General features: G+C 33.5%; 2 protein-coding genes across 2 annotated transcripts in view; one reads left to right on the top strand and one right to left on the bottom strand.

The window, feature by feature from the left end:
• Positions 1 to 16,447, top strand: part of LOC123556002 (uncharacterized) — a 37,981-nt gene extending 21,534 nt beyond the window's left edge. The window contains exons 19-35 of the mRNA XM_053547066.1: positions 676 to 679; positions 2,043 to 2,289; positions 2,856 to 2,975; positions 3,564 to 3,632; positions 4,102 to 4,153; positions 5,280 to 5,347; positions 8,343 to 8,423; positions 8,736 to 8,809; positions 9,345 to 9,482; positions 11,024 to 11,159; positions 11,574 to 11,662; positions 12,077 to 12,189; positions 12,539 to 12,696; positions 13,428 to 13,666; positions 14,344 to 14,444; positions 15,129 to 15,259; positions 15,935 to 16,447. Of these exons, the coding sequence (XP_053403041.1) occupies positions 676 to 679; positions 2,043 to 2,289; positions 2,856 to 2,975; positions 3,564 to 3,632; positions 4,102 to 4,153; positions 5,280 to 5,347; positions 8,343 to 8,423; positions 8,736 to 8,809; positions 9,345 to 9,482; positions 11,024 to 11,159; positions 11,574 to 11,662; positions 12,077 to 12,189; positions 12,539 to 12,696; positions 13,428 to 13,666; positions 14,344 to 14,444; positions 15,129 to 15,259; positions 15,935 to 16,312 (2,198 nt within the window). The 3' untranslated portion in view covers positions 16,313 to 16,447. The remainder of the gene's footprint in view (positions 1 to 675; positions 680 to 2,042; positions 2,290 to 2,855; positions 2,976 to 3,563; positions 3,633 to 4,101; positions 4,154 to 5,279; positions 5,348 to 8,342; positions 8,424 to 8,735; positions 8,810 to 9,344; positions 9,483 to 11,023; positions 11,160 to 11,573; positions 11,663 to 12,076; positions 12,190 to 12,538; positions 12,697 to 13,427; positions 13,667 to 14,343; positions 14,445 to 15,128; positions 15,260 to 15,934) is intronic.
• Positions 16,448 to 17,053: 606 nt separating this feature from the next.
• The window catches only part of LOC123554760 (uncharacterized), a 38,044-nt gene continuing 32,053 nt past the window's right edge, over positions 17,054 to 23,044 (bottom strand). Inside the window, exons 29-34 of the mRNA XM_045345072.2 lie at positions 22,744 to 22,804; positions 22,435 to 22,539; positions 22,040 to 22,104; positions 21,614 to 21,685; positions 17,833 to 18,002; positions 17,054 to 17,420 (exon numbers count right to left, since the gene is read on the bottom strand). Of these exons, the coding sequence (XP_045201007.2) occupies positions 17,191 to 17,420; positions 17,833 to 18,002; positions 21,614 to 21,685; positions 22,040 to 22,104; positions 22,435 to 22,539; positions 22,744 to 22,804 (703 nt within the window). The 3' untranslated portion in view covers positions 17,054 to 17,190. The remainder of the gene's footprint in view (positions 17,421 to 17,832; positions 18,003 to 21,613; positions 21,686 to 22,039; positions 22,105 to 22,434; positions 22,540 to 22,743; positions 22,805 to 23,044) is intronic.

Here is a 23,044-nt window from a genome sequence, read left to right as displayed (position 1 = left end):
TTCCTACATTTAGAAACTGCTACATTTATTGGCCCGACCAGAAATATTCAAAACCATGACAAAGTATCTTAAACTTATTGGTTATCCGTTTGCATTTATCACTTTCTCTATTACTTTTTTAAATTTTACTTATTGATATTCAGCCTTACTAAAAGTGCGATTTTCTTATCTACAAAATCTATAAGAAGATCCTGTGGAAGCATAGAACACTTCTACGCAAAAACTAGCAGACTTGGTTTGATCGAGTCTTTTCATGGGAGGTAACGAAGTAGTCATTACCTCTCACGCACAGGAATTCAGTTTTTAGTAAAATCGAATGGACTTCATGATCCAAAAGGACAAGAAAATATAACTTGTTAGTCGTTTGAGGTTTTTGCAAACAGTTATATAAACACATTTAAATGAAAACGTTGAAAATAGTATAATATGAGTTTGTGAATTATCTTTAAAGACGATAAATACTGGCATGAAAGGTGTTAATATTGTACATTGAATATAAACATATATATTATTGTGCCATTACATTATATTCTTGAATGTATATACTAACAGAAAATAAACATTAAAAAGATATAAATAACAAAATGGCAGACTACTTCCCCTGTCGCCTTACTATCTTGTACTGTACTGCATTTCTTTAATATGTTTATGTTATGTCAATGATATGTTTATCAGATAGGTATGTGTACTGATGAACAATAAACGAAGTAAATCCATTCTTTTCATGCAGTTGCATCATGTCGCCTTTTCTTGATTTGATGCACTAGTTTCTGAACTGATATTTGAGTTACTTATTAAGTTAATATTATTTATAAGCTAACCATGTATGTTTTATCATTAAATTAGGAAGTAATTATCTGTTATTTATTCTGTAACATGCTTCCTGTACATGATAATTAATAAATGAATACTTATTTGCTTAATATGCAGAACACAACAGTGGGACGGTTACAATGTCCCAGAGCATTGCATTTACCCGAGAAACATTAGAAAATAATTTCCCTGACTAATAATTATACTTAAGAAGAGTTCTTCTGAGTTCGTTTGTTGCTTGTTAAATCACATAACCGCTATTTAATTCATACTGAGAATTTCTGATTAAAAGGTTGAGGCAAACGCGAAGACAGTGTAACAGGTAAGGCCGGGAACCTTTTACGGTCTTCCGCAAGCAGGTTGGATAGTTTTTTTTACATTCCAGAGTAAGGCGGACATATGATAAAAGCATACTAAAAGCAAAGTAATTTATCTGAAATAATTTCAAACAAATTTGATGAAAAAATTTCTAAAACCTGTGAAATTAAAATGCACAATTCTTTTTTTTTTGTTTAATTGCTGTGATTTTCTTTTTTACGTCTACGCCATCATTTTTTAATGTTATTCTATTTTGTACTTGTATAGTTTTAAATTTTGTCAAATTTGTTTGTTTTTATACAGCTCGTTTAACTGGGTCAGCAGTGTTGTTGTACTTATAAGATAGACTTGCCCGGATTATAGATTAGTCAGAGCTACAGATATGTATTGTATTTTGCCGTCGAAATATCTCTATAAAATGCTTCTTCCCCTTCCGTTTGGATCCGTCCATGTTTACAAACACGTTTGTTTATTTTATGGACTGTACTTAAAAAAAATGTTTACAAAATAAAATTATAAGCCATGCATAAATTTTCCGTTACATGTTACTTTTAAAATGTTCCCGTTTTGCCATAGAGTGTGTCTTGAACACCATTCCTTATGAGCGAAGCTTCTGCAAGTGTAACTAGTATGTTTGCAAGATCTAGGTGACCATGTTGCATTATATTTAAATGAAATAGTTCAAGAACTTAGTACTCAACCCTCGAAGTTAATCTAAACGTGCAACTACACGTCTATGTATTTACCGGAAACGAGGCTTATATGATAGATGTCCAATTTATCAGCAAAAGCAAATACTACGACCTAAAACTATTCCGTGATAAAGGATTTATTTAATATAACACTGTGAACATTAAAAATGTGAAGTGGCTCAAAGTTATATTAGTCCAAATTATTGAAATTTATTGAAGAAATTTTGTCAGAAACGTTAAAATGGTGAACCAAGGCAAATATTTCCACGTGGCTGACTACTGCATATTTGGAGCCACAGTGGTGATATCGCTTGCAATTGGGATCTACCACGCACTTTCTGGTGGCAAACAGAGGACAACTTCAGAATTCTTCGTTGGAAACAGGAGAATGGCCATCATACCGGTGGCGATTTCGCTCCTAGTATCATTTGAGTCTTCAATTCTTATGCTCGGCCAGCCAGCGGAGGTAATCAAACATTTTTCGTTTACCAAGTGACAAATTATACAATAGTAGACGGAGAGCGAGAAAAATGACAATCATTGTTTCTGTATGATTGTTTAGGTTTGAAGTTCATCTGCTTTACAGTATTGTTTCGTTATCAATAAACAACCTGAAAGACCCAGAATTAAGATATTTTGAAAGCTGTACACCCCTTGTATTACATGTATCCCCTATACTTGCCTGCGCAGTCTCAGTATTGTGAACACAGCTGTGTCAAAAGATAGAATTCAGGTCTTTACATAATATTTACAGTCATTCGTAGAGATTCACTAGCTATAATACTGTCAAATACAGGGAAAAGGTGTAGCCTTACAATGAACACTTAAATCTAGTTCTTTAGGCTTGAGTCTTTGTTCCAAAAAGATAATCACCTAGTAGGCTATGTAACGTTTTGATATCAAAACTAGCATTTAGGGAGCTACATAATGGTATGTAGACAATGGGTAAGACTAGTTTGTGTTGTTGGGAATTTACAGAAGGCAGAAAAATTTACACAGTCAAAAGTTATAACTGTGTTTTATTTTTTGTAGGTCTACGTATACGGTATTCAGACGATAATGGCAGGAGTTGGATTTTTCTTTGCCAATATCCTGTCTATTATAATAATAGTTCCTTTGATGCATCCATTGAAAATCACCAGTGCCTACGAGGTAAGTCTTTATAATTCAAGTTTAGGAATGATATATTTTAGTGTCTTTTCCGAACTTGTGGAGATCTGCAGTGATTTGAGGCTTACAATTAATTAAGAATACTTACATTACTTGAGCGAAAGTACATGCAGTTTCATTGAACTACCATTGTGACAAGCCATATACATTGACGTCAGGAAGAGAACTGAATCTTATAATCAATCAAGGTATTCAATCCCACGATATCAAGAGCTGATCGATTCAATTTTGTGTGGCCTTTTTTTTATTTTTATCGCATTTTATTTCCTTTCAACAAATGGACATATATACTAATACTTACGCAAATAAAAAATAAACTGTTTTCTATTATCCTGCAATTGAATTGAATCCAGTGTGTTTGACACATTTTGTTGTCACATACAAAATTCTATTCACAAATTGGGTAAACTATCGAACAATCATTTTTATTTCATTATTATATCTTTAATACTAGCATTTGGACCTATTCACGGTAGTATATCCAAATTGCGTTTTCCTGACGTTTTAACGTTATTTTCTATCGAGAATTTATCCTTTGATGTTTTTAAAACTGTAGAGTTTTAATTTCAGTATTTGGAATTACGGTTTAAATCCCATGCCGTCCGAATCCTAGGAACTATTCTGGCAATGTTGGGTTATGTAAGATATATGTTTTATGTTGTTTAAGTTTTGAATCATGTAGAAAATTGCAGTTACATCAGAAGTCTGTATTTATTAGTCTATGAAACCTACCTTATTTAATTAAGTCACAAACATCATTTATTAATGCTAATCTGGTAGAATTGTATGAATTATATATGAAAGCCATCCTCATTGATGAATGTCATTTTGTAACGGTTCAAAATCAGATTGCACCCACGTGTACGTTTTGTAAAACAGAACCTAACATGTACAAATCTTTGAAAATTATAATTGAATTTCATTAAATACACAATTTTGTGCAAGTTAAGAGATAAAGCAAATATCCTCTTGACAGAGATTGTAAACAATAAATTTGCCATATACTTACTGAATGGCGCTCATGTATTTTCTTTAAAAGCAATTGAATAAGAACTGGTAAACATGAGCTGTTAATAATGTTGTCATATTGACTTTGATATCTTTACAGACTGGTTATATGGGAATTGTACTTTTTGGTCCAGCTACTGCATTGGAAGCAGGTATTGTAATGTCACACTTCTTACCATTGAAATATTTTGTATACTTTTGCACACGTCTATTTCATTGCAACCTCAAATATGCTACAAAAATTCTACACGTTGACTCAATTTCGAGTATATTGTTACGCCCTGTTTCCCTGTTGGTAAATTGACATTTCATGTCTCAGTTTCAATAGTATTGATACGTTAAGTTTTAAGTTTGATCGCATAATGTGATATTTTAGGTATTTTTAAATTTGCTCCAATTCATTTAAAATATTGTTAATTTGATTTAATTAATTTGTCACGTTTTTTTACATAGTACCTCACGTTTCATTTTCGACTACATTACAATGATACGTTTATATTTCGCCCACATATTCATATGTTACGTCGACATGCCACATTTTAATTCTGGTCACATTGTTATTAATTTTTGTTTTGTTTTGACAGCACTGATAAGTCATGTTTCAGTTTTCAAATTATTCGAATGTCCCGATTTTTATTCTAGATCTGCAACCTCAGACAAACTGATATATCGTGTTTGTATTCATTCATATATAAAGCTATATGTGCCTATTTCTGTTTCAAGTCCATTTAAGAAAAGCCAATATTTTGTCCCTGCTGTGATCCCAAGAGGAAATTTATGTTATCGTATCATTTATGATTATTACTGCAGGAGCTAGGCTCTCTTTTCAAGTAGATTGCACAGTTGTGTTTAGCATCAGTTAATTCAAACTGGCAATTTGTATGGCAGCTCTTGATGGTTGCAAATCACATTGACTTCTGCGGCTAAGTTGTCACTTACTTTTCCAGTATTTATGTTACAAACAAGGACAGTGCTCCTGTAAGAATAGCCATGTGCCAAAATCATCACTTCCCTGAATCGGAAGGAAAGCTCCAGCTGTGTATGTATGGATGTGAAAACAACAAACATTTACACAAACTACACAATTGAACAAACAGACAATAAGTGCAAACAAACACATCAAGAGTCACAGGAGGACGCTGCCTTGAGGCGGCCAGTGGTAATACAAAACTACAGAGTTTAAACCGACTGATTGCATGCAATCCTTAAACTTAACCCTTACCGTCTCTGTAAAGTTCCAGTAAAGTGCAAATAATAATGAGACTGTCTTTCTTTCAGTGACTGGTTTACCTCATTGGGTATCTATCACATCCATAGCTGTTGCTGCTATTATCTATACTTCAATTGTAAGTATTCCATGTAAGGAATTGATCACGTTATAGAACTTTGTATTGGGTATGCAATATAAGGGGTGTATTTAATAAAATGCATGAGTTCTGTAAACGCAGGCAACAATGTGTTTATATACCAAATTGTAATGATTATGTGTGACTAGTTAAATTCTTTGTACTCGAAAAGGCAATGCCTTGAACATGTCAATGGGTTTTGTAGTGAAAGGGAAGGGAGTAATGACTATAGACACTGTCGTAAAAAAATCTACTTTTTTATTAGTTTGGTTTAGTTCTTTTATTTCACAAATTAGAGTCCATCTTTCAAGATGTCTCAGAAAATAAATCTAACTCTTGATTCTGAAAAATGGGTTTACAGGGTTTACAGAAGTAGTTGTTTTACAACTAAAGTTATACAGGCCTTTCAGTCACTATCTAAACCATTTCTTACGATTATTTTTATTCCAACATTCGACAGGACGATTTTAACGTTTTTTGTTCATTCTACTTTTAATGCATCTAATGGATCTTCGAATAGATTTTATTAACAATTACAACAGCTGTCTTCTGGCGGCCGTAAAAGTTCACCAGTACTTGGACCTAGTATTGTTTTATTGTCTGGATCCTTTGGAATCATTGAGTGCGGTCAGATCATTTATATAACAGTGTCCCGCTAAGGCAAGGTGCTAGTGGAATGAGGGGTATTTGTATATGTCATTACCTCTAATAAATATACTTAGTCAAACAGTCTGCTTTCTTTGATCGCTCTATGCGTCCAATACAATGTTTTTCAGTTTCTAAACGTGTAATAGGAACTTCCATATACTTTTTCTGTGAATGAATATATTTTACTTTACATTCATTTGTCTTGTGGTATACCATATCTGTTTATTTGTAACATTTTCATGTTATTGTACATATATACTATTATGTTTACGTTATCATATAACAGAACAGAACAGACATTTTATTATATCTAACTTGAACATTTACAGTTCATCGTTACATACAAATAAAATCATACATGCACGCACTAATGTAATAAATAATAACAAATAATAACAATAAATTAATGCAAGCAAAAAAATATATAATCTATTGCAATGAATTAAATTCATTTGATCTTAGCTTAAAGGCTTTTTGTCGAGCCCGCTTGCGGATGCAAAGACATAGTTGTCCAAATGGCTGTTCGGTGTATGTGAGTGCGTGTGTGTTTGCGTGTGTGCGTGCGTGCGTGCGTCCGTGCGTCCGGATTTGTTTGTCCGGACCATAACTTTGACATGCATGGAGTAATCTTGTTTATATTTGGCACGAATGTTAACCTCAGTGAGATGGAGTGTCATGCGCAAACCCCATGTTCCTATCTCAAAGGTCAAGGTCACACTTACAGGTCAAAGGTCAAATTCAAAAATGACTGCCCGGAGCATTTCTTCTGCATGCAAGGAGGGATTTTGTCTTTTGATGTAACTTGGCACAATTGTTCACCATCATGGGACGGAGTGTCAGGCGCAAGAACCAGGTCCCTAGGTCTTAGGTCAAGGTCACACCTAGAGGTCAAATGATACAAGAATGACAACTTTGTCCGGAGTATTTCTTCTTCATGCATGGAGGGATTTTGATGTATCTTGGCACAAATGATCACCACCATGAGACGGAGTGTCATGCGTAAGAACAAGATCCCTTGGTCTAAGGTCAAGGTCAAAAGTCAAATACAAGAATGACTTTGTCTGGAGCATTTCTTTTTGATGCATAGAGGGATTTTGATGTTATTTGGCACAATTGTTCATCATCATGAGACGGAGTGTCATGCGCAAGATCCTAGAATTACTTCCCTTTGTTGTTACTATAAATAGCTTATATTCATAACTTTTTTATTACTGGTCGTAGGGAAAAATTAAGACCATTTTTTTGTAGTACAACATGCTTGTTACATCCAATTTTCAGGTGAATTTTGACCTATCTCTACTGATGAGGAATTTTGTGTGGACTTAGAATTTCTCTTTTTTTTAAGATTTACGTCCCTTTGTTGTTACTTTAAATAACTTATATTGTAACTTTTTGCAATCTCTTTTTTATTTGGCAAAAGTGTTTGCCTCAATGAGACAGGGAGTGTCATGTGCAACTCCCAGTCCTTTTGACAGCTGGAGGGCTCGACATGTTGCCCGTGGGCATCTAGTTCACAAAACAGAGCCAGTTTATTCAACACTTCAACATTTGTAGAATTTAACAATTGAATAAATTTTAACATACTTGGGTGTCGATAGTAATAACTAGGAATATATTGTGCTCTTAATAAGGCATACATTGGACATATTAAAACAAAATGATACTCATCCTCAAGGTCGTTACTTTGATAAAGTGTGCATTTTCTATCGTTTCTTTCTGTATATCTTAATATCCATTTATTAATATCTATGGAAGACGGAAATATCCATACTTCATGAAAGCCTGCGCTTTGTAGTAAATCACTAACTTTGAAGCCCAATTTACAACATTATTATTTTCAGCATCATTCTTATTAATAAGACGTTTAAAGTGCTTGATAGAATACAGTTATTATTCATTTCAGCATATAACTTTAAAAAATATTTGACGATTCTAATTTGTCTTACTATATATAATGGGTGTCTTCCCTATTCCCCATACAACGCAGAATTTGATGTCGAATTTTAACATTTAGTATCCTTCTATGTATTCGTTCGATGTTTATCAAAAACCCTATACTTATAATGATAATTTAATACAAATACTACATATGAATCAAATAATTTTAACATGATCTTTACAGGAACTTTTGGAATGGAGAATAACGATCCCATAGCTTTAAGAGCTTTACCTGCTAACGTTTTAGTTGCGGTCATAAAAGATCCGCCATTGGATAACACTACACCCAAGTAATTGAAACTTGAAACGAATTCTTATTCTTCGCCATCATAGTAAATGTGTTCATTTATCCTTCAACCTATCATACATGCCAAACAAATGTTATTTTTTCTTTTACCTTTCTAATTAGGGAGGTTTGAAAGCGGTTATCTGGACAGACGTTTTTCAGTTTATTGTAATGTACGCAGGATTTTTCGCCATTTTAGCTCGGGTGAGTACATTTTCATTTTTCAAGTTTCTTTTTTCTGAATACTTTAAAACAAAGCCGGTTTCCTATATATTGATATTGGTATATTTTGCAAAGATCAATGTGATGGGAAGTCTTGGCTGTGTCTTCTCATCATATACATATAGAACAGCAGTTTTGAGATCGTTCCACAAGATGATGGTATCTGTATTTAAATTACATATACATGCTATTCCGATCCCAGGTTTTAAGCACAGGAAGATGTCTGTGATTTGTTTGTTAGTCATCACTTTACATGAACACCATTATATTTCCTTCTACATGTATATTCAATAGGGTACAATACAAATTGGTGGTATTAGTAAAACATGGGAAATAGCACAAGAAAAGGGAAGACTCAACTTCTTTGAGTAAGTAATTTTTTCTTTTAGTCTTTTTTTATAATTTATAATTTATAATTTAAATATAATGCCAACTATTGCCTACAGTGTACAGTTTTGTCAGTTTAAAAAAGAAAGAACTCTACTATAAAGAGACTTTGCATGTATTATAAGAATTATTTTGCTGCAGGGTACAATGCTGCCAAAATTGAGAAAAAAGAAAATGAAATTTGGAAAATTTGACAATATTACTGTCTCAAAACAGAAGTAATTGCGAGTGGCAGTCATTTATAATTTATAGCTGAAAGACAAAATTTCCCCAATAATTGCGGGTCCAACTTTCTAACATCGCGTTACAATGCGTAATATCCAGTAACATGCACTTGTCTCATATAACGACGTAACGAATGGTAAATAAACGTGTCCATTTTAACATTTAACTTTGTGACTACTGAAATACTCTGCCATTTTATTTAATATATTCCAGAGGAACTGGAATACAACTGGTGTATCTGGATACATCACATGAATACTGACATCTGTTAATTATGCGTTCATTTTCCAGTTTTGATCCCGACCCGACTCTTCGTCAATCGTTCTGGAGCTTAGTTATTGGAACTTTGATTCGTGGATTTGGTCTTGTATTTAACCAATCTTCTATACAACGTATTAGTTCCACACCCTCTGTATCGGCTGCTAGAAAGTAAGTCTAGCTACCACTTTTAATTACATAGAAAAATGAAGTTTATACCCGTGAACACCAGAAATATTCAAACCATGCCGGTATTTTTAAACGTATTTGTTATCCGTTTGTATTTAAGAATACGAAGGCCCACTCTCTGATTCGGGACTTTTTTGTAAATTAATCAGTCAGTCTGTGTTTAAGTTTAATTACGGTCCATCCGCCCTTTCAGACACAATGAAGAATAAAAATGCTACGCAGAGTATAGGCCGTCTTTTTTGCTGATTCCTTTAAATGTTTGGTTAAATACTAATATTCTATACCAAAATTGCCTGTATTGAATGTATCTTAATAATTCAGTCGTCGATAAATTGAGTGCACTACAGTTATTCACTTTACAGAACTGCTCTAGAGTGTTCGTCTTAGTGGGTAATCTGTCGTATTCTTTCAGCACTATTATTTCAGTACTAGTAATAATGCATTTTTGTATAAAGGGAATAACTGTACATAGTGCACTCAATTTATCGACCGTTACGACAGAATTATTATAGAGATACACGCCATCCTCTTGTTATAATCCCTCGCTTACTGGACATGATAAAAGTCAGATAGAGTAATCTAAACAAAAAAGTATATTATATACTCCTGCGGAGATGTGGGAGTATATTTTTGTTTCCATGCTATTATACATGTTATACTCTTTTAGCGTGCACGGTCTAGCTCAGTATAAGAAATATAATATAATTTTTCTATTGGCTTCCTTGCCGACTGATTGGCAAACAAATGATTTTAAAAATGATTGATAAAACATAAAATAATTACTGCTAATCCACCTATCTCAATTTAACTGATGACTGATCTCGCCACACTGTATTATTATCTATTTTATATTTTTAGTAACTTGATGAGTTTTAAATCCATACTGATGCTTTCTGCCTTCAGTTGTTTTATACACCATTTCTTTCAAATATTGCTAATTATTTTCTTCAAATATCATAGAATAACTTATTCCTGTAAAGCGAAAAATGTGATGTTTTTATGCTTCATGGGCCTAGTTTGATCACGTCATTGAAACTATAGTGTCATCATTGTTACATCGATATAAACAGATATTGTGTGATATTCTGTTTTTTTAACTGTATCTCAACTAACAGAGTGAGTGTGTTCCTCTAATTTAAACAGTGAGGTAGAAATGTTGGAAAATGTTAACAGGGCTGTGGAATGTTGAGTGTTTTATCTAAATCTATTGCTCTCAGTTGCTATCAAAAGGTAGCTGAAATACACAAAGGAGAACGGATATGACATGTTACCTGTTAAATCATCACAAATGTAAGAAAAAGAGAATGTTTTCAAAATGGCAAAGTGTCTCTAGGCGCTATATCGTATTTTTTATAACTACTTTTTACCTTTCTCAGTAAATAACTGGGTATAATCTAATCTCTTTCTCTCATCTTTAAAATATTATTTGGTACGGAACCAATTTGTGGCGATTTTCCATGTTAAGAGATCAATTTATACTTGAAATTTAAGATTTGTATTTTAACAATATGTAACATTTTCAGGGTGTTGTACTTGGTCGCTCCAGGTTTCTTAATCACCGGATTCTTAGCTATAATAGAAGGTATCATAGCGTATGGTTACTATGATACACTGGGGTGCGATCCACTTGCATCAAAACAAATTTCCAATCCAAATCAGGTATGAACGTCCAACCATCAAAGACTGTTCAGATTGTTGTGTGAATTCCATCCAAAAGTTTATTCCTGTTGAATTTCATATTTAATATGAAAACTATTGCAATAATTCCAAATAAATATCTACTATAAAATTCTCTAAAACACTACTAGCTGTCCATTATATATGTTCAAAGAAACTTCAATATAAAATACATCAAAAAGTTACAAACATGTTAAATAAACCACGCGTTTATACCCTCATTTAGTATTATATTCAAGCCACCAAAAGATACTTACTAGTTAATAACAATCCAAGTAAAAACATCAAATAAAGATGAAACTGTGTCTCCTCTTATGTCCTTTAGTTGTTTAACCAGAACAGTCAGTTTCTTCCTTGCATTATCAAAATATATCATTAACATTTAATATTTTGCAGATCATACCTTATATGGTGATGGACATATTTGAAGGACTACCAGGTCTGCCAGGACTTTTTATGGCGTCTTTATTCAGTGCTTCTTTAAGGTATACCTTTACTCCAGTCATACATTAAGGACCGGTTAAAAATTATCATGTAGTGATTGAATCAAATATTTGCATTTAAATGATTGATGGTGGAAGACTCCATGAAAATGCTTTAAATTCAGTACTTTTAAATCAATGGATAACCAATATGCGGTGCACGTTTGTTTGAAATCTTATTCGACGTGGTGCTTTTTGATCAGCCACCGAACATTTAAAAAACAGTATCAATTTCGAAGACATATCTACCAATCACCTGCAGAAGGAAGACTTTGTCGAACTTTGAAACAACTTTGAATGACCTGTATATTATCATTTCGGGAAATGTAATGTATAGGACAGCTTAATTGTATAGAAATAGTTCCTTTCAACGATTTTTTTACCTAGCTTATATCTTTTATTTGGACATACATGTAGTACCATATCTAGTGGACTCAGCAGCCTATCAGCTCAGTTTTGGACCGACCTTGTAAAACCACACGTAAAACCCATGTCAGAGTTTAAAGCAACGGTGATAGCAAAGTTCGCAGGTTTGTTCTGTTTTAATTGTTTATATTCCAATGTCAAAATGAATACATTTCATTAACCATCTTGCTTTGATTTATTTCGCTGTCTTATGTTTCCGGAGTAGTAATTACTTAAATATTGTAATATATTGTTATATTATAAATACATTCGCATTTTTATAGTATTACTATTTTGTTTATTTTGTCTTTTCATTATCTGTGTATCTCATATTGCTACAAAATTTAGCGTTTTGAAAGATTAGTCAGTGAAAGAAGACACCTATTTGTATGAAATGTGCATATCTCCTTACTTACATGGTATTTTTGGTATCGCACTTACTTACATTTGTTGTGGTTTATGTTCTGTTTACAGTAGTTCTTTTTGGTGGCCTCATTATTGCTGTAGCCTTTATGACTGCTACTGTTGGTGGCACTCTTAATCAAATTGCTGCGAGTCTGTTGTCCGCATTTGGAGGTCCGCTGACAGGGATGTTTGTGTTTGGAGCATTCTGTCCATGGGGAAACGCAATGGTATCTTTTTACATCATGCTTGTCATTTTCTTAAGTGATATGTTGTAGTTGTTTCTAATTATTTTTAGACTTTTACAACTCGGATGCGAAATGAAATCTTGAATATCTCTAAAAACATTACTGGTATCATAGGAGGCCACTCGCGACTAACCAATTGGGTAGTGAACGAAACTTAAGCCACTTTAGGTTTTATCACTTGAAAGCTCTAGATGATTACTTAGCGTACTTATTTAAAATTTTTATTATGTTATGAATTGTTATGAATGATAAGCTCTTTTAAGATTGAGTAACAATAGCAACGTGTCCATAATATTCATATGGCTCAGAATAGCAACGATGAAAAGTTACATGTGTATATAATTTATTTTCACTCCTTAATTTGTAATGAGAGTCCATGTGGCCGAGCATTAAATGTCGCAGACATCGAACGGTTTTCCCTTCAACGGCGTATATTCGAAACCTTATTTGAGGAGCAGACTTCTTCATGTAAAATAGCCATGCTGTTCGTTACGGAAAGTCGGTAATTTTACCAAGGTGCCAACCTAGGCCTGAAACATTGCGGGTTCATGATCAACAGTCAAAAGTCTGAACGTCTGAAAAAATCGTTAATTGACCTAAATTATGTCGGTGTGACTCTAAAACCCTACAGTATCAATTTAAAAGTAAAACATTAATTATTCTGTGTAGGCCTTTTTATGATCCTTTCACCTGGCTGATTATTCCATTGTCAGGGAGGTTTTTGGGGCACAATTTTGTCAGCGATTGTTACTTTCATTATGTCCTTCGGTCAAATAACAACCAAAGGATCCGTCCGAGACACTAGACTTCCACCAGCTCCTGTTGACCAATGTTTTGCTACAGAGGCTTCTAACAATTTCAACATGACCACTATATCGACTGCAATGTACTTGATCAACTCTACATCACAGACTGGCTCGACCGTTGCACAAATTATTGAAACTTCAGAAATGTACGTAAAATCATCTGTGTATTACAAATAGTTTCAACTCGATTGCGGCGATGAAGTATTTCCGAAGCCTCATTTTAAATAAAATATTGTCCTTTTTTTGACAGGATTTCGGTCTTGAACACCAGCTCTATTCTGTTATTATTCCTTTTTAATAACTTAACATTTTTACCTGCATTTGAAAAAATTTCAATCACAATATTTGCAATACAGGCAACAACTGCATGTTGAATATTTTTCAAGTCCAAGATCAAGGTTCGCTTGAAATTGTGAGGAAGATGCATATATTGCATACCTTTTGTACGCAAAATGGCAACTGTGTATAGAAAACTAAGAATAGATTCCATTTAAACTTACGTGAATTGCTCAACGGTCGTTTTGTTTTGCTATTTTACTAATTTAAACATGGTTTTGATCGTAATTTTTTTGGGCAAAATAAGCTTCCTAAAGATATTATTTCCATTTTCTTCGCACTGGTTTCTATTTTAAGTGAACATACATTGACCCTGTGTGTTTAATATAGTTTACTGGAACACCATGCATGCTCAGGCGTGAGGAAGTGTACTACATGATGTCGACATTTTCAGTTGTAAAGCGTATGCCACAGCTTAAACTATTACCAAAGTGCATTAAACTGAAAAGTAGACTTTAATTTCGCAAATCTTTCTTCATAATTTCAGAACTGGGTTCAGGCGCATGTTTACGGTATCATTTCATTGGTTTGGAGTGATTGGTATTTTGCTTTCGGTGATATTTGGAAGTATAATATCTTTTTGCACAGGTAATGACGCAAGTTTTATCAGTACAAAAAAATAGTCTGTTTTGTGTTTATGTATGCATAACGTAAATGGCATTAAACATTTTTGACATCTATATAATGTTATAGTGGGTTTCTTTAATTTAATGAATTGCACCGGTAGAATATATCTAGTGAGATTATCAGATACAATTTAAGTGGTACGGAACTGCACTTGAGCCTTGACTAAGACATGTAATATCAAGGAAATGGACTTATTTTTCAAGCAAGGTCAAACTTTTACCGTATTTTATTTTTGTATTTTTGTTTTTCCCCCGCCTTTTATGAAAACATTCTCCATAATTGTGCGGGATAAAAGTAATAAAAACATCGAAAATTGTCATCCGTCTGTTTCAATGAACATTCTTGCCGGATACAGACCTGATTGGTGGCACATAAAAGTGCCTCGAAATTTTTTTTTTTCAAATTTTCAAAAATTTGCAATATTTTCAACTTTGTCGGCACTTAATAAGTCTCTGATTCTAAAGCAAGATCATGTTTACCAGATGATGATATATCTTTGCCAAATACATTTGGTAATTCTAATGAATTTTCTGACTTATAACGATGTTAACAGATGTGAATGCTTTAGGAGTGGAAGTAAAAGAACGGCATAAATTTATGGATGGCTCAAGAATCTACTATTTGTTGCTGTGTTTATTCTTACAGGTTACAAGAAACCGGGTGAAGTGAAAGCCAAATATCTAATATCATTTTACGACAGTCTCTTTCCATTCTTACCTGAATGTATCCGAAAACCTCTCAGGTGTGGATACGACTTTAAAAGGGATGAGGACGACGTAAGTATATAATAAAGCGCCAGTATTGACAGAAAATGAGGAAGTAATCTACACTTATTTATTTTTATAAGTCTCTGATTATGACATTTTTTTTCTAACCTGAATTATATTATCACTTCAAAGTGGATTAAGTAGTTCATACACTGGCCTCAGTCTTTAAGTTTGTATTTAATATAAACATTTCTAAAAAGAAATTATGTTTTATATATCTAATGACGTGTTTATTGTTTTGTCTGCGGGTTCCCTTTTACAATGATCACTGCCATTGCATACTTTACAATGAAATATGCCATCTCGATAAATACCTGCTAAATAACACCTTGAGTAAAGGTTGCCTGTATTGAACCAGACTTAGAGTATCTGACCCATCATGATTTGTTGACATTGCGTTTTCTTGTATCATTTACATAGCTCGATTGGCATTTGTTACACGGTTGTTGACATCACGTTAATGACACTGTGGTTGTAATTATTTTAAATTCATGTCATGTTGTCATGTTTTCCAGTGGATTATTGAATTACATAACGGAGGGCGGATAATATACTTACAATTTCCCGGTGAGATTATCAAGTGTTATTTCCTTGGTACGGAACTGCACTTTAACATCGAAGAATATGAATTTTAAATATCAAAAATATACTTTGACTGTAAAGTGTTTCCTTTAATTTTTTTAGAAAGAAAACATACCTGAAGAGGAGATCATAGCTGACCTGTACAGAGTCGAAAAAGAAGTGTTGCCTGTAAACGATACCATGCAAATGGTGTCACCTGACGACAACGGCCACCTTGTTGTCAACGGGAAAGCGTTGTTTGGAGACGACTACATAGATACTAACTTATCGAGTGTACCTATTGAGGACGAAACATTGGTTACGAAGTCAGCTGATGACCTTACTCTTCGTAAGATGCCAATAGCAGACATAGATATAGAAATTCTGAGAGGTGGTAGAAGTTCGGAATTTATTGTAATGGAAACAATGAATGATACACGCACCCTTAAACTCAAAACAATTAGCTCAGAGTATGTAGTATTGCCAGAGGAACATAGTTAAAGGTTTATATTTCTATATTTGTTTCTGTTATGCCATAAGAATAGAGTTATAAATCTTATTTTCTTTGTGTGCAAATTACTAGTATATATGTTGTGACCGTCTGTTATCCTGATTAATATTTTTGTATGAAATAAGGGCAGTTGTTGTCTATTTCCTGAAACAAATAGAGTACAAGTTTCAATTTCTGTTGAAGTTATGAAGCAAAAATAAACGACAGATTTTAATCTAGAATAAATTTTCAACTTTAGTTGTGTATGAAATGCATAGTTAATGTATGTACCATTGTGCAAAATATCCAAATTTTGCATCCAGTAAAAAGAATAGTATCAATTTCAAAGCTCGAATATTTTTCTTCATGCTGTTTCACGTACAGTCAAACCAATCAGCAGCACGTCAAGAGAGAAATTGGCCTTTTAAGATGGGTTTTTGCTTAAGACGTTTTCCACTTCTGCGTGTATTTACTGAGCAAATTATGTTCTGTATATAAATGCAGAAGTGGAAAATAGCAGCTTAAGACAGATGGTTAATATTTCTCAGATAAAGTCAATCTTGTCTATTAAGCTGCTACTTGTCATAATGTAGTTTTGCACGTTTGATGAACCGAAGGTGACGGCGTAACGTCATTTTGTCGGAAAAATCATAGATTAATGTCTTGCAGCCATTTGTGCTTTGTGCTCAGGTGAGCCAAAACATTTTTATGCGCAAACCATGTAGTGGTTAGATAAATAAGAAAACAAATGATACTTAGAAGTGTTTCATTACTTTTGTTTGAAATGGATGAAAGAGAGGTTGAGCCTGCAAAATTCTTCTTCAACATGTTTCACAAATAAAATCATTTGTCTTTTGAATATATACAAATTGATAAATTCCAAAAACATTCACAGCCAAAACCGACTATGTAAACAAATACCGAGCAGCACCAAAATGAAGTTTACAGCAATGGTCCTGGCCGAATTCGTAGACTTATCCGGTGACGCAACAGGACCCGAATCTGAAGACTGTTTTAAGGAATTGATCCATTCATCTACAGTTGCTTCCAACACATCTAGAGGCATGGCACCATGCCTAAGTATTGTGTAATGGAATTCTGCAAGATTGAACTCATTTCCTGAAAAGAAATGTGACATGAAAACTAAGAAAAGGATCAAAATTTGAATACTTGGTCAATAACGAATAAATACAATGATTTGATAATTAAAAGTAGAGAATAAGTTAATTTGTAAGATATTTGTGTGCTATAAGCATTTGAAAAATGTTACAAACGATACGAGGAAGGACAAATTCTTACAATATTATCATATTCACAACACATATTCTTTGTGAAGAAGTGAAACGATTGCGAATAATGATGATATAACCTTTATTTCAGTACATTAAAAATATGTTGACGTTATAGACAAAGAAAATGTTATTTTCAACAGTCCTCATATATGAGGTAGAGCTAGTCAAAACGAAAAGGGCACCCGGTGTTGTATGTTGTAACCTTTTAAGAACGAACAAATTATTTCAAGATTTACTACCCAATGCAGTTGATGCTTTCTGTCTTAATTCTTTTATTTTCAGCTCGCCTATTTTGTAGCCACACGCTTGGCCGGGCCACGTGGCATACCGATCGATCTCTATGGCCGCTGATTCTGGCGTCTCTGCAGTATAGTTTAGCATGTATTTGATTGCCTGGTCTCTTGTCCAGCTGAAATCAACACAACAGGTTGAAATTGCAGATTCGCAAGTGCACACTAAAATTAGATATCTGTCAAAACTGTGCACACATAATTGCAAGTTATAGTCATAGGAAGATAGAGTGTCTTACGACGTTTTTATACCACCACTGTGATGAGTTAATATAACGTTTTATTCTAATTGAGCAATGACACCACAGAGTCATAATGTGCATAAATACTGAATAGGTAAAACAAATCAAAGGCCTGAAGGGCCTGAGAGTCGGCTAATGATTGATGTACTGGTAGTATAGTCTACCAGTTTCAGTTTGGTTTTAGTTTTTTTTCCCCAACTGAACAGAAATTTTGTTACAATAGATGAAATGGACATTCAATCGATGCCTAGTAAAACTTTGATTGATATTATGCAAGTATTTAAACCCAATATATTTCTCTAAAATTGAAGAGTGGTTCGCAAAAACAAAAATGTTGAAAGTACAAACTACAATTTGACAGGTGGCACTAAGATACTGCCCATGACTATAAATATTTTTCCAGTAAACATTTGCCTCCGGCATTACCAAAACAGGCAATTATCGGCTGGTATATATTCGCACATGATAAAATTTGAAAATGAAAATTTATATATTGAAATTTTATAGCGCGGATTGCCACATACAATTTGTAACGGATGGACGAAAGAACTGTTCAGATATTTTACAGATAAGGGGCCTGGCAATAACCGTGTCACACGCTAGGTATTGTTCAATCATATTATAAGGGATGTGAATTTAAAGTATACTTACTTTTGCGTTTAAAGATGTGTAAATGTTGCTGAGTGTCAATATATAGTGTCATGAATGTTTACACTGACAGGAAAATTGTGCATTTGAAACTAAGAGAAGTTACTCGGACTAGCTACCAATTTCGGAAAAGATAACCAATATTAATAAATGCAGTTCTTTTTTAGTTAAAACCATCATTTATTCTATTTCAGACCTGTTAACCCCTTCAAAACCATGTCAGTAGTCCCCAAGTCTATGTACTTTCAATTATCCGTTTTGATTCATGTAGACAGACAGGCCCAGACTGGGCTGAAAAAATGTTTGAGCCATTTTTACGTGGTCGGTAGCAGGGTGGGTGTGGAGAGGGGTGTTCCTTCCCGCTTTGAACTGCAGTCAGATTTTGAAATGGGCATTGTGGCAGGTGGTAAAAGGGCAAATGTATCAAACTGTAAAGTGGCAATATGGGGGGAGGGTGTGGGAGGATACCCCCTCCTGCAACTAGGGTTTGGGGTATCACCACAAGGAAATTTTGAACATGTAGACCCTTGATACAGCCTTTGGTGCGATTTCTAACTGAAAATTTTATGTTTCAATTTCTAAATATTACCTAGATTCTTTTTAGTATTACAATATTCAAAGTAAGAACGACTGTCACTTCATATTTTTACTTTCAGGTCATGCCTCAGCACTAGAATATAAGTCTGATATTGATTCTATGTATGTATTATAAAAATAAATTCTAGAATCATTTCTGTTACAATAATATCTATCATGTCTGTTACTTTAATGTTTAAATTTCATAACACAGCTCGATATTTACCCAAAATATTATATCCGGATATGATTACACTTTCTTTTATACTGCCAAAATCTCCAGTTTCAACAATATGTTTTACAAATTGTGATGATATGAAGACAGTTTAGCAGCAATTGGCAGTATCTGACATTGAAGTTTACGGTGAAATTATTTAAATCATTTCATAAAAAAAATTGTTTCGTTTCGTCAAAGCACTCTAACATAGACTCAGTTTACGGTTAAATTACCTCTTATTTAAATCTTTTCATAAAAAAGTTGTTTCGTTTCGTCAAAGCAGCCAAACATAGACGATCTACTTTCGATTTCAAAAACTACATGAAAATACAATTTAATGTTTCGCCGATTTGTTTATTTCTCGAAAAATAAGAAATAAAATCATTTTTAAAATCAGTAGTAATTAAACAAATTAGTAAGAGCTCTTTCTCGGGATAATTTATCCGCTTACTGACTGCAGAAATCAAGCCATGTGTCATCATGAAAAGCAGAATGGGTGACGGTTTCATTTTTTTGCGAACCTAAATCGTAATCAAATTATCCAAACCAGTCAAAATTCCAGAAAGGTTACGATCTAGATTCTTTCTAGTATTACAATATCCAAAGTATGACTGTCACTTCATCTTTTTACTTTCAGATCATGCCTCAGGACTAGAATACGAGTCTGACATACATTATATGTAGGTGTAATAAAAATAAATTCTAGAATCATTTCTGTTACAATAATATCTATCATGTATGTTACTTGAATGTTAAAATTTCATAACACAGCTCGATATTTACCCAAAATATTATATCTGGATACGATTACACTTTTCTCCAGTTTCAACAATATATTTTACAAATTGTGATGATGCGAAGACATTTAGCAGCAATTGGCAGTATCTGACATTGAAGTTTACGGTTAAATTACCTCTTATTTAAATCTTTTCATAAAAAAGTTGTTTCGTTTCGTCAAAGCAGCCAAACATAGACGATCTACTTTCGATTTCAAAAACTACAAGAAAATACAATTTAATGTTTCGCCGATTTGTTTATTTCTCGAAAAATAAGAATTAATATCATTTTTAATATCAGTAGTAACTAAACAAACCAGTAAGAGCTTCTTCTTCCGATAATTTATCCGTTTACTGACTACAAAATTCAACCCACGCAAAGTCGTAGAAGCATTGTTATAAACAGGTCACGCGTGTTCGCCGAGAAGTGTCCAGAATGTAGTTAGGATTCATCTGCGAAGTCTCGCGGAAGAATTAACGTACTGCACATATCTTATTCGGGTCATTTAAAATGAAGCTGTCATAATTTAATTTCATCGATGTGGTAAACTCTTTGATAAGAGACATTCCAATGCTTTCAGAGGTACCAACTCAATAAAATACTAGCAGTATGTTCTGAAACTATATTTTGTCTTTCGCTGGATGTTACGCAAGCTTTGTAAGTCTGCGCAATTCATAAAATGCACAGCACAATAAATTTGTTATTTGCGCAATGATTTTAAAGATTATTTTTTGAAACGGACAGGGTAACAAATGGATAATTTGGCTAATAAGTTAATATGCAGTTTTTATTTGAATTTGTGAACATCATATTTGCTATTTTGTGCCAAAAGGGCATAAAATTCGTCACCATAATCATATGCGCAAATGTATTACCAAATCCCGCAGAATCGTTATGCGTGTTTATGCTTAATGAGTTACCGCGGAAGAAAATACGTGGCTTTATTAGAGTATTGCACAATTACAAGTCATAAATATGACAGATTACATCGTATATTGGTCATAGCAAATAGGATTGACATAAATGAACTTCATTCGATCAATGAACTATTTGAAATTAGAGACAATCCAATGGAACTACATCACTTCGCTGTGTTGTGAGGCCATTTAAGAATGAGAAATCGTGCGATAGCAAGGACTCGTCAAACGCTTGACAGCGTTTAGCCGACTCAAAAATAAAACAACACTTATTAAAATAAAATCTTGATGTAGAATACAAATGTCTAAGAAATCTTAAAACTAACAATATAATGACATTCTTTCGTACTTACTTTTTGTAGTGGATTCCAGAATCAATAACAAGTCGTGTTGCTCGTAACATTTCGTCACTATATCGGCCGAGCCTAAGATAAACACGATAACTTATTAATGAAATTAGAACTACTACTTTGCTAAACTTGCCATTGAAGAAAGGCGTTAGATATATAAATAGTTAATTATTATATGACAGACCTCTCCAATACAAGCATTAAACTAAATATTTAGACATAAACTATAATAGATGTCCAGAAGATAGTATATTAACATCAGTCTTTATTTTATTTTCCCCCAAGACGCATTTCGAGGTCTGAGCGCAAAATTAGTGTAACTGTAAAAAATAAAGATTCAATTGCTTCGCGCCTAGCCCTCGATTTGCTAAAATTGTTCAATCTTTTCAGTAGTATGTGCATTTCTAGAGTGAATAAAGTCTGTCTTACATTTCGTAGTCGTCCTGATAAATTCCCATTTCCTCTCCAAGAAATTCTGCATATAATGCCCAACCCTGAAGCAGAACATAACATGGTTTGCTGTTAAAATAGTTTATTAAACACTTAGAAATAATTTGAGCTGTTCGAACCATTGAAATTCATACTCTAAAAGCAACCGATATAACATACTGATACATTCCAATACTGTAATGCTCAAGGAAAGGATATTCACTTTTAAAGCATTTCTATAAAGTATGGCTTGACCTAGAAATGGTATAAACGATTCATAAGAGGAACTAACTTGATGATTAAAAGTTGCAAAAACATTCAATAAAACATTAATGAACGTCTTATCTTGACAAAAGCGTTGCAAAAGAGAGAAAGAACATCACTGAATGCAATACCTCGGCGAAAGCATTGTAGAATGGAAAGAAGTAAGGAACGTTGTAACTAATCCATTCGAAATGTTTTCTAAATTCTGGAATGTCAGCCAGTATACCGTAACTTTCCTAGAATTGAACATGTGAGAAATATTTAAGCATGCTATACACGTTTAAAATACTGTAAAAACACTTAGCATATTAATCTTTAAGATCAGTGGTAAGACAGTTTAATGCACGTTTTGCAAGGTGTGAAAATGGAAAAATAAAACATCTATAACTTACGATCAAACTGTTTATTACATAATTTTTTTCACTTGTCTTAATACTTACGGCAAGATGATGACCGGGTATAGCTTCATGAAGGCTGAGCGAAACCATTTTATACGTGGGACTTAAATAAAATAAACAAAAAGTATAACGACACATAATTATACCAATTAGCCTAGAAAATTAAGATAAACAATGATTTCATAAATCAAATTTTAAAAAAAAACACTGCTTCATAACGACAGAGAGAGTCTCTTAGTGAGATATTAATATGGTTTTCGAAGAAAATGCTGTATCACACGCGGACAAAAAGTTAGGGTCACTTTGTTCCCTGGCTTCATTCTACTCTGTCATTTTGCGGAGG

This window comes from Mercenaria mercenaria, chromosome 7, assembly GCF_021730395.1.
Source record: "Mercenaria mercenaria strain notata chromosome 7, MADL_Memer_1, whole genome shotgun sequence".
NCBI classification, from domain to species: Eukaryota; Metazoa; Mollusca; class Bivalvia; order Venerida; family Veneridae; genus Mercenaria; species Mercenaria mercenaria.
The sequence above is the reverse complement of the archived record's forward strand: the minus strand, read 5'-3'. Positions and strand labels throughout refer to the sequence as shown.